The 19,543-nt window shown below is 33.1% G+C and overlaps 2 protein-coding genes across 2 annotated transcripts; both read right to left on the bottom strand.

Annotated features, from left to right (window-relative positions):
- Nucleotides 1–1,703: 1,703 nt before the first annotated feature.
- Nucleotides 1,704–12,625, bottom strand: LOC124540076 (glycosylphosphatidylinositol anchor attachment 1 protein). Its single transcript, XM_047117490.1, has 11 exons — nt 12,007–12,625; nt 10,954–11,073; nt 10,268–10,427; nt 9,244–9,534; nt 8,684–8,798; nt 8,161–8,251; nt 6,504–6,747; nt 5,356–5,697; nt 4,056–4,329; nt 2,582–2,762; nt 1,704–1,866 (listed from the first exon to the last, which is right to left on the bottom strand). Exons 1-11 carry the CDS (start codon nt 12,253–12,255, stop codon nt 1,771–1,773), a joined length of 2,163 nt encoding a protein of 720 aa, XP_046973446.1. The 5' UTR covers nt 12,256–12,625; the 3' UTR covers nt 1,704–1,770.
- An 87-nt stretch (nt 12,626–12,712) lies between these two features.
- LOC124540077 (facilitated trehalose transporter Tret1-like) lies at nt 12,713–17,045 on the bottom strand. The gene is made up of 7 exons (XM_047117491.1): nt 16,886–17,045; nt 16,056–16,285; nt 15,255–15,578; nt 14,857–14,989; nt 13,943–14,166; nt 13,186–13,380; nt 12,713–13,081 (listed from the first exon to the last, which is right to left on the bottom strand). Exons 1-7 carry the CDS (start codon nt 16,947–16,949, stop codon nt 12,842–12,844), a joined length of 1,410 nt encoding a protein of 469 aa, XP_046973447.1. The 5' UTR covers nt 16,950–17,045; the 3' UTR covers nt 12,713–12,841.
- Between the last annotated feature and the right edge of the window lie 2,498 nt (nt 17,046–19,543).

Below are 19,543 nucleotides of genomic sequence, written 5' to 3' on the forward strand. Positions count from 1 at the left end.
GAGTACCAACTGTATTGGATCTACTTTTTTAAGATCAAAATCAAAATATACTTTATTCAAGTTGACTTTTAGAAGCACTTTTAAATCATGTACGTCCGGGAGTGATACGTACGAATAAGCCTGCCAACGAAGCAGAGGACTAAAATAGTAAGAAAAGGGATGTATCTTGGAAAACCAATTGCAACGAATTCACTTTACTCATCATCAATCATACTAATCGCAAATGTGTCATCGGAACGTCATTGGAACAGCGCCCTCTATCAGCGCTCGATTGAGTTAATGATTCACCATCTGAGCGGCGTTTCAACAATTCTTGAGTAGCCGCCGGCCAGTGCGTTCGAATAATGAAACCGACGCGCGTACCAAGTTGTAACTAAGCGATTTTATAAACGAATTGATTAATTTCCTGTGTATCGTTGCTTCAACATTTCCCTTTAACGACCTCTGCTAAAAACTTAGTAACTATGGACCATACCGATGAAACTGAGGCTTATCCCCCGCCAATTATTAAGTATTATCTCAACGTTTGAAAATAATTAAATGACAAGAACAGGGCCGTATTTAGGGGCACCCGGGGCAACTGCCCTGGGGCCTCCAAATGAGTGGGGCCAAATCAGTTATCAGCGAGTTAACAAATAGCGAGATATAGTCAAATTATAATAATGTAAAAGTTACCGATAGAAGTTAATAAATCATAGCTTACTGATTGAAAAAAAATCGAATTAGTTCATAAAGTATAAGTGTGAAGACCCTAATAATTAATAAGGGTCTTCACACTCTGTTGGTCTAGGGCCTCCACTGCTTTGTGGCCCCAAGGCCTCCAGACCTTTAAATGCGACTCTGGACAAGTATTAAGATAGTTGTTTAAAATTCTTTAACTAAAACAATAATGACAACATAGAAATGGTTAATTTATATACCATATAAAATCTTATCGAATAGAAAGGGAGACAGAGAAAACAAAGAGAGAGAGATATATCGCCTAGATAATAGAGAGAACTAGAACCGTTAGTAAAACAATTCCTCATTTTGCTTTTGTCTATAAATTACGTAAACAAATTTTTGTACTTCAAAATTTCCTTATTGCTCTTAATTTTAAATTATTTTACGCTTTTAATCTAATTACGACATCATTGCGTTATTAGATAAGATAAACTTTGTGTTTTCGAAAGCATTCTGCGTGTAATGATGACATTTAACTTCATAACATATTTTTATAGCTGGCAACAATTATATAATGAGGATTAGAAGTGGATCTACCTTCAAATCTCTATGAATTTATTTAACTACATACCTCTCAAGTTAAAAATTGTTGTTTAAATTATATCGTGTAATTTCAGTAGTTCGGGATGGTCAAAATAATATTATCGTTTTACTATGATGCTCCAATCTTTTCTTAGAATGCCACGCTATCGTCCAATTGTTTTCTAATGACAGCTCAATCATATTTAAAATAAGAAGTAGTATTACATGCCCGTATTAAATGCTATGCCATATAAAATAATATTAATTACAGTTTCACAAATTATTAATCAATTAATTACAATAATAATTGTATATAATAAAGTAAATTCAATAGCCCCTGCTATATTCGTAATATGCAATAATAATGTGATATACATTATGATATTGAATCAAATGTCATAAAACCGTATTGAAGGCTAAGGTTACACTCGTAAAAATCGTGTGAATAAAAGTCAATGTATTAAATAAAAAACTTTATTAAGTCTTTGGAATGGCAACACCACTAAATGTAATCGAATACTGTGTTTATGCGGTAACCCGGTTACATAATATTTGCCAAAACAACAGCCATGTGGGTAGAATAACAGTCGCTCCAACGTTGAATAGCCAATTTCCATAAATCTGTAAATTTAATTACATATTATTAACAGCTGATACTAAGTTACAAGCCTTTTAATATCCCACAGCTGGGAATGGCTTAAATCCTCTTTAAAATGTTTAGAAAATTTCCCAGCACATACTTCTAATTTTAAAATGTACAATTATCAGTTTTTCTCTTGTCAAACTTTACCCACCAAACACAAGATTAATTTTATCATAATCATTAAGCCCACAGATTATATAACAAAAGACGTTTGGAGAACTCGCAACATTATAAGGCTATTGCAAATTCCCGGTTTGTAGTAATTTGTAATTTTTTTATATAGGTTAATAATTAATAGAGTAACTGGCATTGGAAGATATTACCGGTTATTTTTTTATGGAATAGGTTGGCGGACGAGCATATGGGCTCTGGTGGTAAGTGGTCACCGTCACCCATAGACAATGAAGCTGTAAGAAATATTGACTATTCCTTACATCGTCAATGTGCCACCAACTTTGGGAACGGAGATGTTATGTCCCTTGTGCCTGTAGCTACACTGGCTCACTCACCCTTCAAACCAGAACACAACAATACTGCGTACCGTCGTTTAGCGGTAGAATATCTAATGAGTGGGTGGTACCTACCCAGGCGGCTTGCAAGAAAACCCCTACCACCAAGTAAATTTTATTTATTATGAACCTTCGGCATTACTCTAAGACCACTTACTGTTATACAGATAAATAAATAACTTACCAAAGAATCTACAATAGAAAACATAACCGCTTGCATCGCAGCATCACGCCCACGACCGATCATAGACAAGAGTGTTTCTTCCGGGAATAGAATCCGCGAATATATTATCAGACCGAGAGAGACTACGAATAAGGGGTGAAGGATGAGGCAGATGATTCGTTTGAGGAAAAGGCAGAAACCGCTGGAAAAGAAATAATTAGCTTTAATGTATCATATTCGAGGAGTCGAGATGGCCCAGTGGTTAGAACGCGTGCATCTTAACCGATGATTGCGGGTTCGAACCCAGGCAAGCACCGCTGATTCATGTGCTTAATTTGTCTTTATAATTCATCTCGTGCTCAGCGGTGAAGGAAAACATCGTGAAGAAACCTGCAAGTGACAAATTTCATATTAATTCCCGCATTGGAACAGCGTGGTGGAATATGTTCCAAACCTTCTCCTCAAAAGGGAGAGGAGGCCTTTAGCCCAGCAGCGGGAATTTACAGGCTGTTGTTGTTGAGTCATATTAAGATCGATAGTCGATTCCGATGGCGGGAGGAGTAAATACGAAACTTTGACCTTGAAATTGTGAAAAGACGATTTAAATATCGGTAACGTTTTAAGTGTACAGTCAGAGTAAGAAAACCTTCGCTAGTTTTCAAATTCATTCCTTTATCAAATCGTAAACTCTTAGTACCTTTTGAAACTAAAGCACTAAACTGACAACTGCATATAAAATTAAACTTTCACAGTATGATAACTTGGTTCAAAATAGTTTAAAACCTTTGGACTACGCCTAGTTTTATATCAACATGAAATCTTTTTAATGGCGTAATTAGTCATTCCAAATTTAAATTAGATATAATATCTTCTACTGAATTGTCAAAATATGTCTGTCAGTGTCATATATTCTCGATCGAAAATAGATCTTATTGTGACGGACCTTTTCTTACCCTGACTGTACAATATAACAAAACTATTAGCAAATCGTGTGGACTATTTTCATCTATTCCTATTTCCACTGATATATATACTATAGCAGTAAAAGTTTATGTATCTGCTCCTAATGAGCATATTAGTTTTTTTGACACATTATTATTTAATAAAAATCGTTAACGGTAAATTAAAATCTAACTGTTACTGGCACTATTTTTACTAATTCAAAATTTGGTTCATTTAAAATGACCCTCTTAAAATTCATCTCTCGCAACAAAAATATGTGAAGTTACAGCAATCAAGTTGAGTTGTTGGGTACGAGTCAATACATTAAATCATTGGTATAGTAAGCTTCTAAAGCCACATATTCCAAAATCCGAATCGAAATCCAAGCCGTACCAATAAAACCATTCATTTTATACATACATAAACAAATTACCCGCTTGCACTGTCATATATAGCACACTTGTCCTTGAAAATAACCCTGGACCCTAGCTGTTTACAGTAACAACGGTCATCATTACCAAAACTTGAAAAATCCACTGATTCACTCACTCACCTCCTTGAATCAGTGTCCACTACACCGACAATCAAAGCCAATGGCGTATACAGAACTGCCAGACATAGACCAAGAGGATAATTATGCATTCCGATAGCCAAGCACGCTGTTGATAATTCAATCAACAACAATATATTGACAATCGATAACTCCTCAAACGATAATGTCGATCGCACTTTAAGCAAAAACGGCGTGATGAGTATCAGTAGCACAGATGTCGCTATAAGGCCGTAGTACACTGACACTTCTGACGGTTGGTCGAAGTACGTTGACCCTGAAACATGAAAGAGGAAAATTAATTAGCCGTAAATGGTCGTAATTTAATTGAGTCGTAAGTCTAATGTGTAACAAGAGGATTCAAGCTTTAAGATTAATTATTATAAGGTTTCATTTCCGTTACAAATTTTCAATAGTCAAACGTCAAAATCAATAATCTTTATTAAACATGGAAGTGTTACACTTGCTTATTGACTGTCAAAAATCTACCACCGGTTCGGATATTTACACCTAGGACCTGAAAAGAACGGGTGAAAGAAACTCAGTGGGATTTTTTTCGCAGCAGCATTACCTGGTCGCCATTTAAATTCCATTCCATTACAAGAATGAAGGAAGGTTATTTAATTTATCCCTTGTAAATAGTTAAAATGGCTACTACAGCCGATATAGCGGTAGAGAGAAAATCATTATTAGAAGTTCCTATCTCACAAACATTACTTATCGAGGAAAGTTCGTAATCTTTCGACGAACTCGTTTCGGTTGACTTTATTGTAATTTAATACACATGTGGATGAAGGTAAACAACTAATTTTGTGTTATAATACCTTCATTTATGACACATAATTATATTTAGACGAAATGTTACATATGTCCTTCTTTAAATGTTGTTACTGTGAGTTGTTACTCTTTCACATCGTACATACTCAACCATCATTTTGCATACACCTTGGAAGGGGTAATGAAAAGGATATACCGTACCCAACACCTGACCACCCCACCTCTTTGGCACACATGAGAAACTAGTAGGTTATAATTATATTTGACGACCTCGCTGGTCGAGTGGTGTGTACACCGGTTCTCATGGGTACGCCACTCCGAGGTCCCGGGTTCGATTCCCGGCCGAGTCGATGTAGATTACCATAAGTTTTCTATGTTGTATTGGGTCTGGGTGTTTGTGGTACCGTCGTTGCTTCTGATTTTCCATAACACAAGTGCCTTAGCTACTTACATTGGGATCAGAGTAATGTATGCGATGTTGTCTCATATTTATTTATTTATTTATATTTATTATATCGTAACATACCTATATGGCTGAATAGTAACGGCGAATTCATGACCCCATATCCGAAGAGATGTATCAGTAAATAATTGCCTCCCATGTTGACAATACTGAAACTGATATCTGTTTCTTTTCTATCTTTTCCTTCATGTTCAAGTTTTGTTTTATCTTTTTCTTCATTTTTCTCCTTTTGATCTTGTTGTTTATCTTCATCTTTTTCATCTGTTTCACTTTTAGAATCTCCTTTATCTTTAGAGTCTTTTTTATCTGTATTATCGTCAACGTCCTTTTGTAGGGTAACCCAAAGAGATAAAGCTCGGAGAAGCATCGCGCCACAAAGCAGACATAGAGAAGGCATGTATTGACCTAAAAAAACGACTTTATTTATTCAATTCCTAAAGAGATCTATGTACATCTTGATAGTCAAAGTCAACTCAACCACCGCATCCGAAAATATGATAACCTAATAAGATGATTTGAGAAGATTTGTGGAAAGAAACTCTGCAGGTTTTTCTGTCAAATTTTGTCAATCTTTACAAAATTCAATATATTTTTTAAAATCTTTTTCTATTACACAGAATACCTCGGTTGACTTGTAAATGTTACATCTCATTGCCTTAGGTCACCATTGCCAATAAATATTAGCACTGTCACAAATATTAACTCTTACATCACCATGTTTAGTACGACACAACTTAGATGTCGCATCGGCAAAATACAATAATAATAAAAAACCGATCACTTCCGAATTGAGTACGCTATACCAAATTATCAATATTTATTTCTCACACGAATATGATCTTTGAATAAACGTAATAAATTGTAATATCATATGACCTAATATATTCGTCAATTTGACGGGTGGATTTACATGCACTTGCTTTCTCTGACGCGTGAATCTATAGCGACGAATAGCGTCGAATGGCGCGATAGGGAGCTATTTCTATTGGTTGTGTAAATCGACAGTAATCGGTTTTAATTTCATTCCATTGCATTTTCCGATGCTACATCTAATTTGTGTCCTACTATACCTAAGTACTAACCACTAACTTTAGTAATGTGATGTTTCCTGAGTCTAAATACCTAATCGTTAAATAAACTTTTTACACAGAAACATTCAATGACATTTTTATGTAGCGACAGAAAAATAAGGACCGAATGCTTGAACTTACCGATTGAAATGAATCTGTTCGTAGCAGCCAGCATGTAGAAGAAATAGCTCTGATGGAATCGTTCCAGGAGATTATTCAAAGAGCGTAATATACTCTCCAATGTTATACCGAGCCGGTAGAAGTTTCCATAGCTAAGGGATTGGACTCGTGGTGCCATACCCGCTGGGTCATCTATGTCACGACCTTCTAGGGTAACGGATTCTATTCCGAAGCGATGGAACAAGCCGTGATTACCATTGGGCACCTAGAAATTTTCTCTAATAAATGCTTCTCGACTCACAATCTTACTAACCAAATGTAAGTGCACTGTGGCAAAAAAAAATTTTTTTTATTTCAATGGGTGATGACAATGACGCTGTCAGAAATATTAACTATTCCTTACATCGTCAATGCGCCACCAACCTTGGGAACTAAGATGTTATGTCCCTTGTGCCTGTAGTTACACTGACTCACTCACCCTTCAAACCGGAACACAACAATACTGAGTACTGTTATTTGGCGGTAGAATAACTGATGAGTGGGTGGTACCTACCCAGGCGAGCTTGCATAAAGCCCTACCACCAAGTAGAACAATGCTATATATATTAATACTAGTGGTCAAACGCGGATTTCCCTCGTATTTTAGGGTGTTGGTTGTCATGTGTTCGGGAAAGAAGTAGCCTATATATGTTGGAGTTCAAGTTTGCATCATACTATATTTCATCAAAATCGATTCAGCGGTTTGGTAGTGAAAGAGACAGCAAGAGTTACTCTCACATCTATTATATTAATATAGATTGTTTTTGTGACAAGTTAGGCGAAGGTACAAATACCTATATTACGACACAAATTAGATGCAGCATCGGAAAATGCAATGGAATGAAAATAAAACCGATTACTGCCGATTTACACGATCAAGAGAAATAGCTCCCTATAGCGCCATTCGACGCTATTTGTCGCTATAGATTCACGCGTCAGAGAAAGCAAGTGCATGTTAATCGACACGTCAAATTAACGAATATATTAGGCCATATGATATTACAAGTTATTACATTTGTGTAAAGATCATATTCGCATGAGAAATAAATATTGATAACTTGGGATAGCTTACTCAATTCGGATGTGATCGGTTTTACGAATTTTGCCGATGTTACATCTAAGTTGTGTCGTACTATACATAGATAGTTCACCATCAAAGAGCAATACCTTCTATCAATCTGTGAGAAGCTTGGGGTGATAACCTCCAATATTCAAAAATCAAAATCAAAATATACCGAGAAGAACCGGCAAGAAATTCAGTAGTTACTCTTTTTCAACATTTAAAAAGTACTAAGTCATGTTAGTTAATACAATTATTTAAATTTATATATCCTGCGTGGAAGTCAACAGGTATTAATTCCACGCTTTTTTATCATCTACAAAATCTTGTATCGAGTAATACGCCTTTTTTACTAATGTATTTTTTATAAACAATTTGGATTTACGAAGAGGCAAAGTTAAAAATGTCTGCGGAATTTTATTATAGAAACGGAGATTTTATTACTATCTCTAGCCTATTATTAAAGATAGATAGATAGATAGGTGCTTAAACTTTACTTTATTTCGTAATAATCACTAATAGGAACTCATAAATCATCATGAATCAAGTCTCTCATTATAAAAATCACTAAATACATACCCCTGCTATCTGAGCCGACACCATTCCAAGCATGGTCCATATACCGTTAACCCATTCGTCCATCTTATTACGAGTTCGAATCCAAGAATAACTATAAAAAACATTAATGAAATATTAAAAAACATATATATGTAAGAACAACAAAGTATGTTTTTTACTTGTAAAATTCCAAAAATGTTTTTTTTTTATTTACATCTGCATATGACAGTAGATGTCGAGCATTACGGCACAATTTTAATAAATTCGATTTCTAGCCGGACTTGAAAAAAAGGACGTCATCATAAAAATGATATTTTTTGAGTATTTTTTTTTTCAAGCGGCACATCATAGCACATATTGGGTACATTTCAGCACATTTTTTTTAATAGAAATTCAAAAATTGAAGTGTCATCATAATGGACATCCTCGAAGTGGCGTACCCATGAAAACCAGTATACACACTACGCGACCAAAGAGGTTGTCAATATATTACCAATATAATTGTATTATTAATAAAAAATATGGTATAATATATTTCTCTTACCTGTTTTTATATGAATGATGGATTCCTGACTTCACGCACAACTTATGAACTAAGTTAACGAGATCCAAGTTTGGTAGTTGTCCATTGAGGCCTTCAACTTTTACTTCAATATATTCTAAAAAAAAATTTATGTTTTTAACAGAGTGTAAATCAAGTAATTTTTTTGTGACTATGTCTATATACAGTGAACGATTTTTCATCTTTTTTTAATTAATTTTTTTGCTGATTGTCCTGCTGTAATTGCAAATACAGGCGACAGTTTAAATTCTTTCCACTGCTGACTTGGCTTATAAAGTGTTTACATAGTTAAGCCTCAAAATGGTAATAATAATAGCTAATAACTCAAGCTCAGTTAGGCATGGGGTTTTGTAAGATTGCACTTACCTTGGATAAGGAGAAAAGAATTGAGCATTATATGTCCTTCGTAGAATATATATAAACCAAAACTCTATTAAGATTTGACAATGTGACCCAGTTTGGTCAAGTTATAAATTAATAAGTAATTGGTTGATTTTTTTGTGAATTGGAGTATTAATAATATAATAAAAATATTTACTTACTGAATTTTGGAGTATGAAATTCTAAGTTGATAGCAGCTTGTATAGAGCCAGATCGACCTTTCAAAGTACCAGGGTCCAAACATTTACTGTGATCCGTGATCCACTCAAAGCCCTTAGCGAATTTTCCCAAGTCCAATCCAGATGTACTAGGCTGCCAGAAGCTGCCAAGAGATGTGTAAAAACTAGAAGACTCTCTCTGTAAGCCGTGGTATGCTTCTAACCATGCCTGCATTCCTAGTTGTTCGTGCTCAGTGATTAGGAATATTATGTCTTTCGCCCAATATTTTTGTGCTGTAAAAAAGAAAGTGTATAATATCGATGACGCTTTTGACATTTGTTTTTTTTTTATTGTAATGATGATAAGATATCGTCTCACTGAGCCTAATTTATCCTATCTTTTAAATCAATGTATTTATATATGTTTTTTAGCAATGATTGGTAAAATTTTGAAAAAACAAGACCATATTACTAATTGATACAGAAGGGTATAAATACAATACAAATAAGATAATACGATTGGGGTAGATGAACCGGAGCGGTATTTATTACATTGACAGTTTTAATACATTATGAATGTTTATAGTTCATAATTAACATGTTAAACACATCATACACAAACATACATATATTAAAGATATGAAGTATAAACCATTATGATGTTAGAATCTTAATTCGGGCATCTGTTTTATTAACATACTGGTTGTCGCCCGCGGCTTCGCTGCCATTTCAGGGGTCAGTTGCCATGAGTTAGGTAAAAGAAGTAGCCTATGTCCTTTCTTGGAGTTGGTTTGGTCAGAGTTACTTTTATATTTATAATATTAGTATTAGTATAGGAGTATAGATTGTTTCAGAACACAAATATAGATTAAGACCAATAATATTTCAATAATATGGATGCACTAGAAATAGCATCAAAGTTAGATATGGTAACAACAGTAGGAGTTAAAAAAACATAATGATTTTTAAGTCACAAGCTAATAACAGTTCTTTTTATAATTGCAATAGCAAATTTAAATGTACTTACGTCGTGCAAACTGTGCAAATGCTAACATTAGGGCAATACCTGCTGCGGTACCCTTCTGGTGGTTGGAAAGGGATCTATATGGTGCTGTCACAACCAGAGCTTCTAAAGACGAAGTTCGCGGTGCACGGAGTATACCATACACATTTGTGCCTTTGTATACCTAAAATGTTTGTTTTTATATACATTAAATTGTTTGTTGTTATTTTTTTAAATAATTTAAAGTTGTTAAACATATTTTGTCAATGTTACAAAAATAAGATCTGACTGGGTATACTTATTTTAAAATAAAACATAAATAACTACATATTAGCTAAGGTATAGTACGACACAACTTAGATGTAACATCGGCAAAATTCGCAAAATTCACTATCCCAAATTATCAATATTTATTTCTCATGTGAATATGATCTTTACACAAACGTAATAACTTGTAATATCGTATGACCTAATACATTCATCTATTTTACACGTCGATTTACAGACGGGAATCTATAGCGACAAATAGCGTCGAATGGCGCAATAGGGGGCTATTTCTATTGGTCGTGTAAATCGGCAGTAATCGATTTTATTTTTATTTCATTGCATTTTCCGATGCTACATCTAATTTGTGTCATACTATATATAGGTTGCAATGAACTATTTATGTCTTTATATTTTTTTTATTTAGATATGTAATTTGTTATTACCTGTCCTTGCCCGAGAGGATAATTTAATGTGAAATTATGAGTATACACTTCTAAATGCATTTGTGACATTTTCCCAACAAGCCAGGGAATCGGCATCTCATCGCTGTCCTCATATTTCTCCTGAAATTTAAACCAAAGATTTTGTTTAAATTCTTTATCAATCAATAGGTAATCGATTAAATTAACTTTGATTACAAATGATGACGAGAAGAATCAAAAAGATTGGTGTTTGGAAATGAAAAAACTATTACATTATAATTTTGATTGAAAGAGGTTGAAATAGGTTAATCTTTGTACACTATTTATATAAAACAACATTTAAACTTTGTCTAATACAGGATATACAACAAGATAAAAGTAAATATTTATTCTTGTGTCAAGATGCGTTATTTGTTTTCACTTGGGACTGAACATCACTAGTTCAGAAAATGACCATGATTTTATATCATTATACCTAAGGGTTACTCACAATACAAATACATTTGGGGTTCTATTGTGGCAAGTTTTCATTAAGTAAGGACAATTACAACACAATATATTTACAAGAATAGAATTAATATTCACGATTAGTGACAATTTATAGACATGAGGAGGAAAGGTAAACTCTACTTCCACAGTTATTTTTAACATTTAGTGTCAAAATAAAATATTTGTAAGACATGTTACTCAAAACTAGATTTATTTATAAAAAATGTGTGATTTAGCATTTATTGCTTTATAGACAGGATATATATAACATATATAAACCAGTGATAGCTTTGCTTTTAATTCAATACTGTAACATGATGATTAAAAAGTGCCTTTACAGCCTATTGAAATAGGCAATTTTGATCTATGCTTATTAGAAATGCAACCACAGTATTCTTCTTAACATCATCATATATGGTTATTCTCAACAATATTAAATTGAATAAATGAAAACATAATATATTTATAGAAAAAAAAAATCCATTGTGGGTATTCTCTTGTTTACACATACTCATATTTTACTAAAACCAGATGTAAATAGCATGTTTAAGTAAGTTTTATGTATTAATATAACATCTCCCCTACCTCTAGTTCCTGCAGGAGTTCGTTAAAGAATTGGTTAGCCGATTGTTCTCCATTAAATTCATTCGTAACAAGACCAGGAAGTAATGCATTTTCAGAGAAATACGTCTCATTATTAAACTCTCTGTGCGCCAGAGTGAAGAACCAAGCTATTGCAGCTACATAGAATACAAAACACAGCGGCGAATGTATCTTCTTAAGAATCCTAACCCATTTAACAGAGCCATATTCTGGGTCTGATAAAAGACCCATTTTTAACCGAAATTATATTAATAAGTTATCTAATTAGATAACTTATATATCATAATAAAAATAAATACTTTTTTTAAATTATATTTCGCTTAACAAACATAAACCGCTTCTCTTTATTTTTGTAAAGCTACTAATTGATACTTGAAAGGTGTGTACAAGTTTTGACATTGTCAAATGTTTCATTTGACATTTAAGTTTCGTTTAAAAATGGAGGTGATAAGGTGAACACTGCCAGTGCCTTGATTATAATACCTAAATACCACAGGACAATCTTGGATAATGTTTTTTTTTTTAATTTTTATAACATAGGTATGTATGAATAGTTTTATTTAAATTAGTGTAGTTCATTGGTATTATTATTTTCTTTAGTTTTTAAATAAAGATGTGCTTAGGAATATGGTTAATATCACACTAGTGGGTTGAAATTATTATATTACAAGGCAAATAAAATATGCTATAATGATTAGTGCTTTTTTTTCAATACTATGTGTAAAATAAGTAAATATTGAAAATATATTTTTGTACTTCTAGTACGAATCTTATTCATAAAACATTACAATTAATTAATATATAACAATAAATTATTTTATTTTAAGCCATTCTTATCCCTTCTTCGTATTAGCTGAAGGATTTCTTCTTCACTTTTTCCTTTAGTTTCCGGTATAAATATCATAGTAAAAATTGCGCCTGCGAGATTTATCACACCATAAAATATGAATGGCGAATATTGCCCTAAGGTATTTGCCATTGGTGCATATATGGTTACCAATAAAAATGTTAAAAACCATGCGAAAGTGACCACTGTGCCTACGACTTTAGCTCGGATCTGAAAAAAAAGTTAGAGTTACTTAATTTTTTTTTATAATTTTATCGCAAATACAATCTGGAAGCTTCTAAAAGACTTGTATAAAGATGATTTTGAACACTTACTTGAAAACTGAACATTTCTGTCATTATAATATAAGGCAGTGGTGATACACCGGCACCGTACATTGTTACAGATAGTATGATAGCAACCACGGGCAACCAACTGGGTATGGAACCACCTTGCTCTTGAACGATCATCAATATAGCGATGACGGTCATCGATACAGCTGATATCAGGAAACAACCAATTAGGAGAAGCTGAAATGAAACGCTTTTTTTTAAATAATATCGGTATGCTTCAGCCTATCAGGACACAGGTGACAGAACATCTTTGCTTTGATTAGATAAATGCATTAAAGAGAACTAAATATATTAAAACTTTTTGTATAAAATTTTTTTATAGCAAATTTTCTTATGTTCTACTAAATTCATGAATTAAAAGTTGAGGATAGCCGAGATGGTTAGATCGCGTGCATCTTAACCGATGATGGCAGGTTCAAACCCAGGCAAGCACTATATAATCATGTGCTTAATTTATGTTTATAATTCATCTAGTGCTCGGCGGTGAAGGAAAACATCGTGAGGAAATATTTATGTGTCTATTTTCGTTGCAATTCTGCCACATGTGTATTTCACTAATATACAACAGAATATGCTACAATCCTTCCCCTCAAAGGGAGAGGAGCCCCTAGCCCAATAGTGGGAAAATAACAGCCTGGTTTTGTGATATGATGTGGATAGTAATCAATATTTCAATTTGGTATTGATTTCATTATATCTATAAATTCTGATATTACCATTTTTAATAAAAAATAATTACCTTTCTTCCACACCTTTCAACGATAACAGCGAGAGTCAGAGAGCCAATTATCATAACAATTGGAAAACTTAGCGTTTGTATTTCTGGACTTATGTCGAATTTGACTCCAGTTGATATTAATACAGTAGATGCATATGTTACGATAGCATAAGCACCGTTCAATCCATGGAATAAAAATAACGTAATAATTAGTAGGAAGCCACGACGCCAAGTCTTGTCTTTCACTGAAACAAAATGTATAAAAAATAATAATAAATACAGAAAAGCGACAATATTTAATATAATCGGCGAAGTACTTGAAGAGGTAGAAATTATTCGGGGTTTGGGTATACATTTTGAGCAAAAACATAAATATATCGAGATCTTAGAAAATCTAAGACCTTCAAGCAATCAACTACATAAATTGTTATGTACAATGCATTGGTGAGAAGTCATTTAGAGTACTATAATAGCGTAGAATAGAGTCCTAGATACAAGAATCACATCGATAGACTTGAGTCCATCCAGAAAAAAATCATTAGAACTCACAATACGTTCAGGAAATGTTTATTTTTAGTAAAATTGAATTATTAGTGTTGTGAAGTGCTATGTCAACTAACTCGTGGTGGGGTCTATTTATTACAGACTATAGTTTCATCAAATTCGGTTCTGTGATTTGGTAGTGAATGAGCGTCAGACAAACAGACAGAGTTATTTTCAAATTTATAATAATAATTCAGAAATAATATAGATAAGATCTCTAGAACATATTGAATTTCATTAATCTCTTTTAATAATCATTATTCTGAGGGTATATGTATATAAGTGCGATATTTATCTATTTTCTCGAATTAATGTACGTATTGTATGTGGCTACATTTAAAGTTGGTTAGTTGTTCGGACCATTCTCACGTCTTGGATGGAAAAATACATACTTATGCTTGCGATGCTCATATTGGGAAGAGATTTGAAATGTTCATCTTCGTTCTTCATTCCTTCAACGATACTCTGAATGATTTTATCATCTTCCTCTAGACCTCGGAGACGTGCTACTGTTTTTGTTGCCTCCTACAAATAGAGTATCAATTTGCTGTCCTTAGTTATTAGGTAAAAGTAGCCTGTGATTTTCTTGGAGTTAAGCTTGCTTCATACCAAATTTGCTTCAAGTTCTGTGGTTTAGCCGCGATTGGGTACATTCAGAAAGATAAACAGAGTTACTTTATGATTACGTTATGGCGGTTATATATTGAATGACATTTGATAATGAGATGAGGAAAGAGAATGTACAAGATATACATCTCGTTTGAAAAGAATAAATATAATTAAAACTTACATCAATTTTCCCTCGCTTCACCAGGAACGCAGGCGATTCAGGAGCTTTCAATAACAACACGGAAGTAACAATCGGCAATATCAACGCAACAATGACAACTGTGTAATAATCTAAATATGCCCCAATGAGGTACATCACAAGTACTCCAGTTGTTTGCATCAGCATTATGAGAGTCCCCAGTATTCCTCTTAAATCATCTTGACTTATTTCCTTAACATACATGGGCACTACGTTGAAACATCCACCAGCTGCTAAACCAGAGAACAGCCTGGCTATTATAAGTGTTGTCGTCGATGTATAGGATAGTTTTATTATCCATGATATCTGAAATGTCATGATCAATTAATAATCCGTTGAAGGTACTTTATTATTATTTTTTTAATTTATTCACAATGATATTACGAAGCTGGTGAAATTTTAAAGATGTGCGAGCTGAACTAAAATCAGTTATCAGTACAATTTTTTTTTAAATGACTTCACAGACCATGTACAGCAATTCTATATATTTATTATTCAATCAAGAATGACGTCTGTGTTAGAAGTGAGCAAAACTCTAACAGCTGACAAAGCTCTTAAATAGCTGGACAAAGCTTATGCTAGAATTGGGCACTGTTGTTGTTGAAAAATTCGAAAGGAGTCAGGAACTTTAACAACTTTTTGACGTTTACCCATTTGTTGAAGACGGCTTGGCCATATTTCAATGCCTTAGCAACAAAGCGGTAACAACAAACACCAATCTAAATAGATAAACTTGGTGACCCTCTAGCTTCGTAAATCTGTATTATGTGTAGCCAAACTTACCGCTTCAAACATAGTTATGAGTATAATCCCAATCTTTCTCCCATATGTGTCAGCAATGTATGAATACATAGACACTCCAAAAATGGCTGACATACTCATGGAACTTGCGATCCAAGCGATAGTGTTATCAGATAGAGGGTAGCCAGTTGGAGAAGCATTGGATTGAAGGATCTTTGTAGTTGGAGAGATCCAGCCGCACTCCAGCCCATACACGAATAGCGTAGAGTTTGCTGAAATTAATTAATCAAGTAATGAAATTATTCTTAATTTTGAAAAACTTCCCTTGAGAAATTATGTAACGAAATGCCGTACGGTCATTTATAAGAATGACAAGCCAGCAAGAAAATTTTCTGGCAGTTACTATTCTCAAGGTACAGATCTATGATATCCATAAAATTCAAACGATGTCCCATATTTTGGATTTGAAGATAGTCCTATGACATTCATTAATTCTAAAGGATATTCCAAGTTTTGGGTAACTAAGGTTTAGGAAAACTTAAAAACCTAAACCAATATCCACAACAAAGTAAATATGAATCGAAAAACTGCTCATATTATGAAGCTGGACGAAGAAAATTTGTTTCTATATTTCACTCACAGGTGCGCTCCCTCTAATATTGAGTGTTACACCTAGAATTATGTTTTGTTATTTAAAGATGAAGTGCATTAGAATACAGACAGGAAAAAAGAAGAAAATTAATAATTAAGCTGTTTATTTCAGTGCTTGCATCTGTTATAAGCAACATTGAAGAGCATGTTATATCTACTGTAAACTTTCCTCTTTCAGCCAAACACAAATACATATATTTTTAGAAAATAACAAAACATACCCAATAAAGCGAAAATCCATTGAAGATACGTGTGGCCTTTTTTGAACTGTTTATCGTTATTCATGTTCTTGATTTAAAAAATATTTTTAATTGAAAGATAAAACTTTAATTAATTTTAGTCTAATGACCTTTTAGACTCAGGGAATACCAACGAAGTGAAGCGTCATATGAAATATATTAAGGAGAGATATGAATAACAAATAATTATTTGTTTGGAGTATGTATTATATAGGTTGATGAAAAAATAATAATTACATACTATAGTCTCCGATTCAGTTCAAAAAAATCTAGTGTGAAAAAATGCATCAAGCTCATTTCTAACATAAAAAAATTCTATGGCGAAAATTATACGGAATTTCTACGGAATGTTTTTTGAGTCCATAGAGCTTAAGATGTTCGTAGTCAAATATTGAAGGCTTTTTTGTTTGTTTTTTGGATGTTATTTTCTCAGTTTACTCTCATTATGCAATGGAACATGACTGAAAAGAGTTCAGGCTTTAACTGCTTTCAAGACTCGGGTTGTAGACACTTCGAACTCCATTTTATTATTAATTTTTTTTTTATCGTTTCAAACTAAACCTTGTATGTTTAACTTCATTGCTCCGACAAACATGGCATATAAAACGATACAAGTTATCTGGTACTTTTATTAGTACATTTTTAAATTCTTGATCTCTTTTCTATCGCCTCGGATTAGCCCATAAGACTATGGGTGCAAGGAGAATTGCGTATCTACTTGTGAATTCAAGATCTCTTGAAAATTTAATGAGTTTTAAATCGTCATTTGTGGACGAATTTCGAAAAAAAAAACTTATTTCGCTTTAAAACTGAACATCCTATCAACATTATTTAAACAAAACTTTAATTATAAATTTTTATTTACTCTAAGTTGATTGCGTCAATGTTTGCCTGATATTAGATAATTTACGATATATTTATATGCCCTATAAATAGATTTACTTGTATAAGCAACAACCTTTGTAATAGTTATGTGGAATACTAGCTATCCTTTCCGAACTTGCCCGAGGAGAATCAATCCTTAAGATATAAACAACCACTATAATTCAATTGGTACTTATCGATCTAGACGAATCATCATGTAGAACATCACTAAAGACTTATTTAAAACATTAGAAACATCATAACATAATCGATACATAAGCCAAACAAGCAGGCACCACCAAGCCAGCACGTTCCACAAAAAACACGCACGAAAGTCTTATGTAAATAACGTTAGCTATATAATAAGATAAATAAAAAAAAAAGGTTCTGTCCGACTATAGAGTTCCCATTAACCACTAAGAAATAAATATTTATTCTCACATCTAAATTGCATCTTTTTGCATACATAATATATTTTGACACGATAAGCATATTTAACGCTACTATGTTGAATAACGTTTATGATTTTGAATTTTGAAGTTGTTCGCATAGCGATTAGTTCTCTCTTCGGAATTTTTGAACCAACAACCTCTGATTAAGATCCACGTATTCTACACATTGGGCTGGAAGGGATTAAATTAATTTATAATGTGTAACGTAGTAGATATTTGTCCAAAGCAAATAGTTATATTTATTTTATGTATATATAATAATATTAGTAAATATTTATTCATATAATATTATAATGTATTTCCCATTTCATTGTCCTCAATAATTGTTGCAGTTTTACTCCAGTTATTTATAAAGTAAAACATGTTTATAGACCGTTAAAGACAAAGCCTTGGTCTGAAAAGAACAGTTTCCAGGTGTACCTCAGATGAAGCGGAAAGTAATGCATCCCAGGGTGACGTAGGGACTAACGGTGGCGTGTTCTGACTGGATGCCGAAGACATCACTGGGAGCTTTAGAATATCGTGAAACTTATGTCCAGTAATGATCCATCAAAAAGTAATTTAGTAAGTTTATTAAGATACCTTCATACTCAAGGACTAGCTCAAACAAGTCTCAAAACACGGTGTTATGATTTATGTCAAACGCACACCTATTTTTGAATACTCGATTATAATTATTTTTAATTTTAATATAGAAATACAAAAAAACTAACCTTTGAAGTGTAAATGTTGCTTGATTTCAGCAAAAAAATCGTTTTCATGAGAACCAAAACAATGTTCTTTGTATTCTGGACTATATTTCTCGACATGGAATCCTTAATATGAAATATTTTTTTGAAGTATCGAGGCTTAAAGTCAACTCATATTCATATGGAGCTGCATACAAAAAACGTATGAATAATTTTAAGACCTAATCAAATCGAATCCGGCTCTATGCCTGATTCCTTTAAAAACTCATCCTCGCTTCTTATTACAAGAGTCGATCATTATCTAGCTTAAATACTAAGCCCAGAAGTTCAGAGGCCATATCGCCAGCGTCCTGCATAATCTTTGAACGATAAATATATAATTAGTATATTGTGACGGTTTAATGAATTATCTAAGCAACGATATTTTTCTGTTGTGATTTTCCGTTAAGTTAAAATACATATGAATATATATAAACGACATGAAAGCCTGTTTAAATTTAGATCTGTTGTAATCGCTTTAAGTATTAGGTACATTTTTGAAACGATTGCCTTGTCTGAATAAATACAAGAGTTGATTCAAAATTGCTTTATAATATAAAAAAAATACAAAAATAACAATTTAGTTATAATGGGCA

Source organism: Vanessa cardui, chromosome 24 (assembly GCF_905220365.1).
Source record: "Vanessa cardui chromosome 24, ilVanCard2.1, whole genome shotgun sequence".
Lineage (NCBI taxonomy): Eukaryota > Metazoa > Arthropoda > Insecta > Lepidoptera > Nymphalidae > Vanessa > Vanessa cardui.

Excerpts from the sequence above, each read along its gene's own strand:
- LOC124540076 (XM_047117490.1), bottom strand. The coding sequence starts at position 12,255 with ATGGGTCTTTTATCAGACCCAGAATATGGCTCTGTTAAATGGGTTAGG. Across the intron at positions 11,074-12,006 it reads AACTCCTGCAGGAACTAGAG|GAGAAATATGAGGACAGCGA; the intron begins GTAGGGGAGATG and ends TTTAAATTTCAG. Across the intron at positions 4,330-5,355 it reads GTTACTATTCAGCCATATAG|GGTCAACGTACTTCGACCAA; the intron begins GTATGTTACGAT and ends TTCATGTTTCAG.
- LOC124540077 (XM_047117491.1), bottom strand. The coding sequence starts at position 16,949 with ATGAATAACGATAAACAGTTCAAAAAAGGCCACACGTATCTTCAATGG. Across the intron at positions 16,286-16,885 it reads ATGGATTTTCGCTTTATTGG|CAAACTCTACGCTATTCGTG; the intron begins GTATGTTTTGTT and ends AATTAATTTCAG. Across the intron at positions 13,082-13,185 it reads CAGAAATGTTCAGTTTTCAA|ATCCGAGCTAAAGTCGTAGG; the intron begins GTAAGTGTTCAA and ends CTTTTTTTTCAG.